At 36.4% G+C, this 12,103-nt stretch overlaps 1 protein-coding gene across 1 annotated transcript; it reads left to right on the top strand.

Moving 5' to 3' along the window:
- The first annotated feature begins 6,603 nt into the window (after positions 1-6,603).
- On the top strand, positions 6,604-7,811 carry LOC109168905 (LRR receptor-like serine/threonine-protein kinase ERL2). The gene has a single exon (XM_019317759.1). The coding sequence runs from the start codon at positions 6,797-6,799 to the stop codon at positions 7,619-7,621; it is 825 nt and encodes a 274-aa protein (XP_019173304.1). The 5' UTR covers positions 6,604-6,796; the 3' UTR covers positions 7,622-7,811.
- Positions 7,812-12,103: the final 4,292 nt, after the last annotated feature.

Below are 12,103 nucleotides of genomic sequence, written 5' to 3'. Positions count from 1 at the left end.
GTTGGTCCGCAGGGGGCGGATGTGTCCTTTCGAGGGAATGGGGACTCGGGTGGCCGCCAGCTTAGTCGAACTACTCTTCGTGAGATGTCCTGGCATTAGCAGCGCGTATGCTATCAAGTACGGCGATCCTTGGGCAGAGTCCTCTTCCCTAGCACGAGGGCGTGCTCGATGTTGGGTGGGGGAGAGTGTCACAGACGTTTTTTTCCGTGACCGTGCGAAGACCCTAAAAAGTGTGGAGACGGCCAACTGGTTAGCAATGCCATGCGGGTGAAGGGGGCGTCAATAGCGTTAAGGGTTGTTCTGCCTTAGACGCGAAGGTCTGGCCAAGTTAGGCACGCCGACCCGGTTAAGTTTGGGGAGCCTGTCGCTAGTCTTGGACTTGACTATGAAGGGGACTTGATGTGATCGAAAGGCACAACTGGTTGGGAGCTGTTGCCGCTTCCCTGATGAGCCCGTGGCAGGGCAAAACCAGTGTGGTGCGTATGTGGGTAAGGCTGGTCCGCGGGGCATGAGGGGCCTCGGGACGCTGCACGGGCGCTGTGGGCTGCGCCGAACAGAAGATGGCATTCTGTTAATTAAATAGACAGGAGTCTCAAAGGCAAAATCCCAAAATTTCAAAAGAACAGAGGCATGAGCTAGAAGAGCCAGACCAGTTTCAACAATGTGACGATGTTTTCGTTCAACACGACCATTCTATTCATGTGTATAGGCATAGGATTGTCTATGTTGAATTCCTAATTGAACAAACGAAGAATGCAACTTTTTGTACTCAGCACCTAAATCAGACTGAATGGCCTTTATTTGGCAATTAAAGGACCGTTCAACAAGAGTACGAAATTTATCAAAGATGACATAAAGATCAGACTTTAATTTCATAGGGAAGAACCATGTATAACGGGAACAGTCATCCACAAAGATCACAAAATAACGGAAGCCAGAAGTAGATAAAGTGGGCGCAGGACCCCAAATGTCTATGTAAATAAGATCTAGGACTTGAGAACTAGAGGAAGCAACACGAGGGAGGGGAAAACGGGCAGATTTGCCTAATTGACACGCATTGCATAAAGAATTATGACAACGAATATTATCACGAGACCCACTAACCAAACAAGAACGAAGTATATGGCTAAGAACACGGTTATGAGGATGACCCAGACGATTGTGCCAAGTGGAAGCCGAGGCACGAGCGGAAAGAAACGCTGACAGAGACGAACTAGCTAATGAAAGTGTGTATAGTCCCCCCGAACTATTGCCCCGAAGAAGTATTTCCTTGGTATTGATATCCTTCACAACAAAAAAGGAGGGGTGAAACTCAAAAAAGACTTTATTATCGGATGCAAACTTCTGAACAGATAATAAAGAATTAGACAAACGTGGAACGCGAAGTATATCAGACAATGTAAATGATCTAGAAGGGGTATTAAAAGAGGCATGGCCAACATGACTAATAGATAAACCCATACCGTCACCGACACGTAAAGTGTCATTACCAATGTACTTCTCCGATGTACAAATGGCAGCGATGTTTGGAGTTGCATGATTTGTGGCTCCAATGTTCGGAACCCAAGTATGAGAATTTGACGAGGTTTTAGCAACTACACCATTCTGAAACACCAAATTAGCCTGAGAACCCGGAGCCCCTGAATATCGCCGAAAACAGTTGACTCCCGTGTGACCGAAACTTTTACAAATTTGACACGGATCATTATAGCGCCAAAAACAATTGGCTCCCGTGTGACCAAAACGTTTACAAATTTGACACGGATCATCATAGCGCCAAAAACAATTGACTCCTGAGTGGCCGAAACCTTTACAGATTTGACAGGGATCATCGAAGCCACGTTGCTGACCTCCACGGTAATTAAGGTTGCCACCGCAGCGCTGCATCTTCTTGATTTTATGAATCACAAAACCCTAGCTAACTGATACAAGATGAGAACTGATTGTATTATATTTTCTGAACTTGATTACAATGAGATCAGATGATGTGAATATATACAATAGAGAGTCATAGTGTGATAAGGATAAGAAGTAGAGATTCACAGTGTGACAAGGATAAGAAGTTCTAAACAGACTCAGATACATAGAGTCCTAATAACGAAGGAATGCGATAATGTTAATTATCTCATAGATTAAATGTAGATATGTAGATTGGATGCATTCTTGAAAAGGAATGTAATGTTAATATATATGATTAATTCCACCAGAGGTCCCTTGTCCTTCGTGTCAATTTTAAATTTAGTCCCAGACTATTGTTTTTGCCATTTAACATCCCTAGACTATTATTTTTTGGACACTTTTAGTCCTTCTCATCACTTTTCCTATTTTTAGTAAGGACATTTTTGTCTCTTCACACACACACACACACACACACACACACACACACACACACACACACACACACACACACACACACACACACACACACACATATATATATATTAATTATTTTTCCGATTTCAACCAGTTTAATTGGTTTATAACTTTAGGTAACCTTTGATTTTTAGTAATAATATTTTTCAACCGCTTTTTAGTAAAGTCTTAAACCAATTAAACCAGTTGAAACCAAAAAAATAACAAAAGAAAAATATGAAAAGACAAAAATGTCTTTACTAAAAATAGAAAAAGTCATGAAAATGACTAAAATTGTCCAAAAATAATAGTCTAGGGATGTTAAATGGCAAAAACGATAGTCGGGGACTAAATTTAGAATTGCCACCAAAGACTAGGGACCTCTGATAGAATTAACTATTGATTCTTAGTACATTGAAAATTAATAGAGTTTGTGGTTGGAGAGCTATAGTTAGGTTGATAATACTAAGAGGGTCTAGGTTCAAAAGCCTTTATTATGATGAACAAATTAGCTTTTATAGCGTTGGAGTAGAAAACGCATATCAAAAGTTTTGTCGGTAAAGAGTACGTTATATTTATCTATAGACCAATGAGGCCGGCCGCATCACATGGTTGTGTTGAGGCGATTTGGATTGATGGGATGACTGAGAAAACGAGTTACTTGTCGCTCACTCGCTTATGCATGGAAAGTCAACTTCTCAAGTCTAAGAGATATGAAAAACGCTTATGACACTCAAGGATGATCGGAATGGTCTTATATGTGACGTATATCCCATCAGAATAATTTTACAATCGATGTTAACTATTTAAATAAGACATAAAACACTGTTAATAATGTCATTAAAGTTATAATTACAGGTGAAAAGTGTCAAACATAAGTTATAATTTGTGTGAGTTAAGAGCAAATTATAAATCATGTGGATGGTCCAACGAAATTTCATAACTAACATGTGACGAGAAATGTGTGGCTAGATTTTGAACTAATTGTGAAATATGATGTTACTAATGTGCTTAGTTTATGGAAGAAATAATAAGAATAAAAATACAATAATTGGATGTAGAAATGGACTCCATACTGAATTACTAGAGCCGTCAAAACGGGCTTCGCCCGCCGGGTAAATCCGCTCCGCCCCGCGAAAATGACGGGGCGGGCTTTGATATTTTACTCCCGTATTTTGGCGGGCTTTTTTACCTACGAAATTCAAAATTGCCCCCGTCCCCGCCCCCGTCCCCGGCGGGGAATTCAAAATTGCCCCATCACCATCCACATCCCCTATTTTTGTCCACATCCCCGTCCCCGTAGGGACAAGGAATCAGGTTCCCCGTCGGGTGCGGGTAGAATTGACATCCCTAAGTAAAACCTACATTTCTACACCCATTAAATGATTTTTGAAACATGATTGCAAAAGGATAATGGTTGTGTTTTGGGACTACAAGAGAAAAAAAAAAAAAAAAAAAAAAAGGTGCACCTTAAGAAGGAAAACCACACACCTAAAGCTTTAGATCGATGCACCTTTAGAAGGAAAACAACGCACCTTAAAAAGTAAAACAACGCACCTTAATAAAAAAAAACAACACACCTTAAGAAGGAAAACCACTCACCTAAAGCTTTAGGTCAACTCACCTTAAGTTTCAACAACGGACGCACCTTAAGCACACAGACCACACACCTTAAGAAGGTAAACCACGCACCTAAACAATTGACGCACCTTAAGCACACAATACAGAAATCACGCACCTTAACCACAAAAACCACACACCTTATGAAGGAAAATCACGCACCTTAAGTTTGACCTAAACGCAAAAAAATCAAATTGTCACCGCATTTTTGTTTAATCACACCGTTTTTTAATCCTTGTTAATCCAAGACGTTGATCTTGACAAGATCAATGACTCTCATCTCACCCCATGTTCACACCTGAGCACTCCATTCACATTTGATCGGTACTTTATATATATATATATATATATATATATATATATATATATATATATATATATATATATGCATTAGTGATCAAATGAGTCCATCTTGTTATATGAGTCCGTGTGGATAGATTTGGGTCGTTAGATGCTTGAGATCAATAGCTTAGATTTCGCCAAATGTGCGAGTAAAGTGCAAAGTTACATAGTTTTCGTGCACAGTTACACAGATGCAATTGACGTGCACAGTTGATCAAATCTAAGCCCATTGATTTCAAGTATTCAATGGCCTAGATCTGTTCTCACGGACTCATGGAGAAAGGTAGACTCACGGGAACAATGGCATATATATATATATATATATATATATATATATATATATATATATATATATATATATATATATATATTGGCTCCTGTGAGGTCAGGTCTTCCCGTGCGGTCAGTGCGGCATACACCATTAGGTATGCATAAATGCACCATACAGTTTTCGAAAATACACCAAAATGAAATGCCAAAAAATGCACCACAAAAAAAAAAAAATACACCACACATATAGTGTATTTACGAACACTGTGTGGTGCATTTATGCCTAACTAATGGTGTATGCCGCACGGGAAGACCTAACCTCACAGGAACCAGACCCTACACACACACACACACACACACACACACACACACACACACACACACACACACACACACACACACACACACACACACATATACTCCCCCTCCCTGTGCACTAAGTGACTAGCTAGGTACATATAAACTAAACAAATAAAAAAAAAACCATCAAAGAAAGGAATAAATTGCGGGTAAGTGATTATGCATATAGAAACACACAATTTTTGTATTGTGCATTTTTCTAATTACGATTGTGTGTTTTTGTAATGCATGATTATTGATGTAACAAATGTTTCCGTATCCAGTGGTATAAGGGGTTTCAACCCCCTGATGGTACAAACCAAATAGATACAACGATTTCTTCTTATGCCTAGCAGGTACATGATTGGTGTTTGGGAAATGGAGTCTCGGAAGTGTCTGAACTTGAGAGAGATCAAAAGCCCCCCCATACCCCCCCGCCCCCACCCCTGCCCCCCAAAGCAATAAATGTCCTTTAGGCAAGAGGCTCAACATGTCTTACATGTGTTGTAATGGGGTTCACCGTTCAGAGGGGTTATGTCATGTGTAACAAAGAGACTGAAAATGTGAAGTGATATGATTAGATGACTGCACTCCCAGTTAGCGAAGTGCACTTTGAGAGGAGTTTCTCAATTAGACTTGGTTAAGACTGAGAGGAGTAATGAAATGCGAGCATATTTAACAGAATCGGGTAGCATGATCAATTAACTTGGTTGACGTGCCATATGCTCAGACCAGAATACTATCCAGGAATCCATCACACCCACTCGGGTAACATGATCAGTACCAGAATTACTACCCAGGAATCCATCACACCCATATATTAATCAATTATACATTATATTCATCGATAATTAATTATTCAATTATACATTATATTCACCGATAATTAATTATGCAATTCATAATTCTAATTATACATTATATTCACCGATAATTAATTATGCAATTCATAATTCTAGTGTTTAGTTATCCATCACTGAAACCCCAAACGTTGGAATTAGCCGCGTTTGGGATTTGGCGTTTTGGGAAAAGGCCACCTTTCCCCAAAAGGCCGCTGTTAACCTTTAATATAAAAGAAAAATTATTATTATTCTGGAAGCCAAGCCTTAAGGCTTCCTTTCAATACACATCCAATGTGGGATATCAAATAGGTATAGAACACAAATAAGGGGCATTGAGGCTTCTCTTTATAGAGGAGCCTCAATGCCGCTCTTTTGTTTTTTTTCGATGTGGGATAAAAAGGGAGCCCTTTGTCTCTCTCTTTTTTTTTTTTTTTTTTTAATAATTATTATTATATATTGTTTTTCTGTTAGTTTATAATAATAATAATAATAATAATAATAATAAATAATTATTATTATTGTATTGTTTCTATTTTTATTATTATTTATTCTTCTATTGTTTCTATTTACAAAGTACTTATTTTTTATTATTATAATATCTTTATTGGTCATTTTATATGTTAACTGTTAATCTTAATTTTATCAAAAATTTTTTATAAATTGCTGATACTAATCTGCTAGTCAAACCCGCTAAAATAATCAACTACTCCGTATTTATTAACCGCTAGTCTAATCCTTTACCTCTAACCGCTGATTGCCAATCAAGTCCATACTTCCCCTACCCACTAAGTGACCAGCTAGGTACATATAAACTAATAAAAAAAAAAAAAAAACCATCAAAGGAAAGAATAAATAAATAATGAAGTACACTACTGTACTCTCTTTCCCTCTGCACTGTGTTCCTGGTAACGTTGTGTCCTGACAGCACTACAAGATTCTCAAAAGCATCGACACAAACCCATTCCTTAACACACACACACGCCATTATTCTTGCTCCCCAAATCACTTCAATTCTCTCCCTCATTCCGGCGATGGGTCGTGTCTGGAGTCGGATACTCCTGCTGCTGTTTCTGACGTGCGCCGCCGCGGCTCCCTCCCCCGCCTCCGCAGATCCCAGCGACGAGCAGTGCTTGACTTATCTCAGCCAGTCACTGGAGGACCCGTTGCGTAATCTGCAGAACTGGACGAAACCCAACTTCGCTAATCCCTGTCAGGGATTCAACTCGTTTCTCCAAGGTGCGACCTGTAACAATGGCCGCATCTATAAGCTTTCTCTGTCCAATCTTTCCCTTAAGGGCTCCATTTCACCGTACCTCTCGAATTGCACGAATCTCCAGGCTTTGGACCTGTCCTCCAATTCCCTGGCGGGGCCCATCCCGCCGGAGCTTCAGTTTCTGGTCAACCTCGCCGTGCTTAACCTCTCCGCCAACCGCCTCGCCGGCCCAATCCCTAAACAGCTCACCCTCTGCGCCTACCTCAACGTCATCGATCTCCACAACAACCAGCTCTCCGGACCCATCCCGCCGGAGCTGGGGCTCTTGGTCCGGCTATCGGTGTTCGATGTGTCGAACAACAAACTCTCCGGCCCGATACCGGCGTCGCTGGGTTACCGGGCTGGGAACTTGCCCCGATTCAATGCCAGCTCGTATGAGGGAAACAAGGATCTTTTCGGGTACCCATTGCCGCCCAAGAAGAGTAATGGGCTGTCCGTATTGACCATAGTCGGGATCGGGTTAGGAAGCGGGTTTTTGAGCTTAGTACTGAGCTTCACCGCCGTGTGTATATGGCTGAGAGTGACGGAGCAGAAAATGGCGGCTGAAGAAGGAAAAATCAGTCAGCTCATGCCTGATTATTAATTAGAATAATATATATTATATGATGAATATACAACAATTTTTCCTTTCCTTTTCTGCTTGTTATTAGATTAGATTACTTATTAGTTCTTGATGATGATGAAGATCGTTGTGGCTTTCTTCTTCTTCTTCTTTCTTGGTTGGATTTTGGGGGGAAAATGCAGAGATTTCTTCGATCAAATCTTGTCTTTTACTGATCATGGCAATTTTCCCTTTCCTATTTTTAGTTTTATCACTCCCTACACTATTATATTTTGGGTAAAAAAGTATAGCAATATTTTTCTTTCTTCATTACAATGGAAAATTACATTAATTTCCTCCATTTTTCCCACCAAACACTAAAAATCTCACGACTTTTTATGCCTACTGTGACCCTGTTTGGTAAAATAGTTAGTTTATTAATTAATTTTGACTTATTTGACCATTATCAACTTTTTGAATGGTTCAATTTTGTAATAACTTATGCTTTAACATGTTAAAATTCTTTTTTCAATCAGCTTTTAAAAAAAATGATTTTGTATATAATCAATTATTAACTAATTAATATATAATCAGTTATTACTTAACAACTAATTATCAAATACTTCTCTACAATAAGCTAATGCATTAACTAATTAAACTCATTAACTCAATTAGTTAACAGTTATTTACCAAACACCCTAGTACCTTTACGAGGCTTTTCAAATTTGGCTTGGGACATGTTCTAGAATTTGATTAATAGAAAATATATATGGTATATCAGTCGCATAGCAATTTGTTTATTAAGTTGCAGTGATAATATTTGCACCTTTGTGGAAAATCATTAATAAATGAAGAACATTATTTTTTTTTGAAAGGTAATGAAGAACATTATATTATTATTTCAACACCTGAAGTGTTTTTTGAAGGTCGTCTGAGCTGGCGCTTGGTGGGAGGCCATCAGGCCAACACCATTATCTCTACTACCACATGTTCCATTCTATAATTACTTAGTATAATAGTACTCCATACTATTCTCCAATCCCCTTCATGACATTGATTAGACGTTTTGTTTTCAAATGATTCTTAATTATCTCGTTTTACTAACACACAAAAGGTGAAATTTATTCTCCTCTCAAGTTTCACAGTCTGACCAGATACTAAAAAGTAAATCGTAATAGCTCAACGTTTCATTAGACGAAAGTACTCGTGTTTGGTGTCCATGAAAATCTTACCATATTAAATAAAACTCTCATAATGCGGTCCATTAGGTGACTCTCCTAAATTCGTAATTATCTCGTTTTAGTAGGAGCGATAAAACGTGACTAATAATCTTACAAAAAGATTTTGTAATTCATAATCATAATAATAAGCTTATATAGAATACCAAACTAAATAATTCCGTTCTAATTAAGTATTTACAAAAAAAAAAAAATTATGTAAGATAAATCTTAAATATACCATACTTATTGTAAATTATGTAAAATTGTTCGTTGAAAAGTATTAATGAAAATGTAATATTTGTTAATTTATAAAAAGTATTATTTGACTCATGTGAGACGATGTTATATAAAACAAAAGGTTAAAATTTTGAGTTGATATATATAATGTCCAATTAATAGTGTTGTGTGCTTGATTTGTTTATTTTTATAAATAGATATTGGTGTTTAATTGACTTTGAAAAGAAAAAAGATATTTTTTGTGGAGACAGTTAAAAGAAGAAGAAATTAATTCAATCATGGATAAACCACTACTGATATGTAACAAAATCATACTGTCACTAACACAGTAACACATGGAGTTATAAACGTAGGAGTTAATTTAACTTAATCAGGGGCAATCTCGACTGAGTTGGTCAGGCATATAATTGATTGGTAATTATAAAATTTTAAATTTGACTTATTGTGAGAGTTGTTTATTGACCTTCTTAGTTTAAGTCCATTATTTTATTGTTATCACAATGCAAATTTCATTCAAAATACACTTTCAAGTAGTTATTGATTTGAATCAGAAAGTTTAACTTAACCAATTGCCCTCTAAATAGTGTGATTATTATGATTGATAATAGTGGAAATATGGTGGGTGGCATCATTATTATTCATTGTGGACTTGCTGGTCTGTAGTCGGAATTGCATGCGGAATAATGATGTTCCAAGAACCGGGCTTAGCTTTCTTCTTCCTTCTTGCCTTTAACCTTGACTTTTCAACTTTTTGTCCCAAAGGTTGTTGCGCCAATAGAAGAAGTTTTAAGAAAATGGCCCCAATCTCTTGCACAAATTTTTGACTTTATCAATTGGGATGCAATTTTAGGCGGAAATATTGATAAATTTTATATAAATAAGCTTGAGAATTTTAAATGAAATATGAATGTTATTATCCAATAAAAATATTTGTGGATAGATTGAGAACTAAGTAGACATGTTCTTGACTCAAAGAAGAAGACGCATCCATCATGCATCCTTGAAAGGAGATGGTGAGAGGGGATGACAAGAACCACTTATCCGTCAATAACTTGTCACGATTTGATTCTTGTTTTAGATAGGTCCATGAATTCTCGTCCTCAATTTACTAGGATCATTTCCCTCAATTTACTAGAGTCTTTGTTTATGACTTGTGATTATGGTCCTCACAAGTGTAGGATTTTTGGTTTCAACTTATTAGCATAGTGTTCTTTGTCCTTAATAAGTTAGAGTCTTTGTCCTCCACCTTATAGAGTCCTCATCCTCCACGTACAAACCTTTGATCCTCATCCCTATAAGACCAAAGGGTATTCTATGTCCTTAGTAGACCAAAGTCCAAAGCTTTCCGCGACCATGACATCCGCTACTGTTATACAACAGTTGCGAAATGTCTTTTACAACAGTGGTGAATGTGCAATAATTCTGTACTAACTACTAAGTACAAATTAAATGTTTACATGCATTATTGCCATTTCTTAAACGCTTGAGAAGGTTCTATCTCATAGGCAAGCGGATGATTAACCATGGTATGCATCCTTACCCTACTACCCATGCTAATTATCGCTTACATTAAATAGAAATGTCTATAACTATTTGTTCAATCATTATTTAACCGTTAAAAACATTAAGATCATGCAATAACTTGTATTTATTCCTTGAAAATGCATAAAAGCGTGAAGGAGGCAAAAGGGATGACACATCCTCTTTCGAAAAACACTAAGATCATGCAACTTTGTTAGTTTTCATGTGTGTACAAAGGATTCAATCTAAACCTTTCGATCCATAACAAATTAACTACGCAAAGTCCCGAGTTTAATTTTATCTTTATTATTTGTTCATTAGGTTATAGTGCGAGGGTCTTGACATTTATATTGTACGAAGCCCAATAAAATTAACAATACTAATCAATTACATTACAAGAAATTACATTTTAGCTAGGGCAATCCTAGTCATGTTTGTTAGACTGTTTGGTTTGATAACCACAATATTATAAGTTTGACTCTGAGTAACAACATCCTATTAGTGTTCTTAGTTTGAGTTGGTCAACTATAACTAGTTTACCTCATTGTGGTCATTTGTTGGCTGTTTTAACAAATGTATGTGTGCCAATCACTTTGCTAATGACTAGTTTTGGTTTGGGTAGAATAAATTATTGGGAGAATTTATTCATCAAATTTGATTAAAAAACATATTTTATTTTGTTTGGTTGATGGAGAATTTATTTTAATGAAAAATGAATTCTTTTGAAATTTAGAAAAATGAAATCTTTGCTCTCATTTGGTATTTTATTTTTCCATTAATATTGGGAGAAAGATATAACATTAATTCACATATTACTATCACATATTTTTATTATATAATTAAGGGTGTTGGTTTTATGATTGTTGGACACAAGTGCTCATAGATGTATAAAAATTAATAAGTACTAGTAAAAAATGTAGAGTTAATACCCATTTTGGTCCCTCGATTATTAGGTAATACGTAATTTAGTCCCAACCTATTAAAAGTATCCAATTTAGTCCTCTAACTTGTAAAATCATACCTAATTTGGTCCTCCGTTACAATTGTCATCCATCCACCGTTATAGAGAGGGGCAAAAAGGTCATTTTATCTATAGTCGAGGGACCAGAATGGGTTTTATTTATAGTCGACTAGTCGAGGAACCAAAGTGGGTATTAACTATTATTGTTATTATTATTATTACTAGTAATTCACCCGCGCGATGCACGGAGAAAAAATTATGTTATTATAAATATAAATAAAAGAATAGAAAAAATAAAAATATTCTAAATTGTTTAATATAATAATATTTTTGAACTTCCATTGGTCAAGTATTTATTATTTTTATAGAATACAAAATTACAATTAAAATTAAAATTAAAATTTTATATGGTTAATATAATCTCTAATTATGTACATATTCAAATAAACTTATAGAGAGAATTTACATAATTACATTGATTTTTCTTAATTATATTTCATCTATATTATAATTTTCACAAATAATAACTAAGATAATTACATTTAGAAAGCAAATTTTAAATTTTGTATGAGTAAATTTAAACTC

This window comes from Ipomoea nil, unplaced genomic scaffold (assembly GCF_001879475.1).
Source record: "Ipomoea nil cultivar Tokyo-kokei standard unplaced genomic scaffold, Asagao_1.1 scaffold3231, whole genome shotgun sequence".
In the NCBI taxonomy this organism is placed as follows: domain Eukaryota; kingdom Viridiplantae; phylum Streptophyta; class Magnoliopsida; order Solanales; family Convolvulaceae; genus Ipomoea; species Ipomoea nil.
The sequence above is the reverse complement of the archived record's forward strand: the minus strand, read 5'-3'. Positions and strand labels throughout refer to the sequence as shown.

Coding starts and splice junctions, on each gene's coding strand:
- LOC109168905 (XM_019317759.1), top strand. CDS start 6,797: ATGGGTCGTGTCTGGAGTCGGATACTCCTGCTGCTGTTTCTGACGTGC.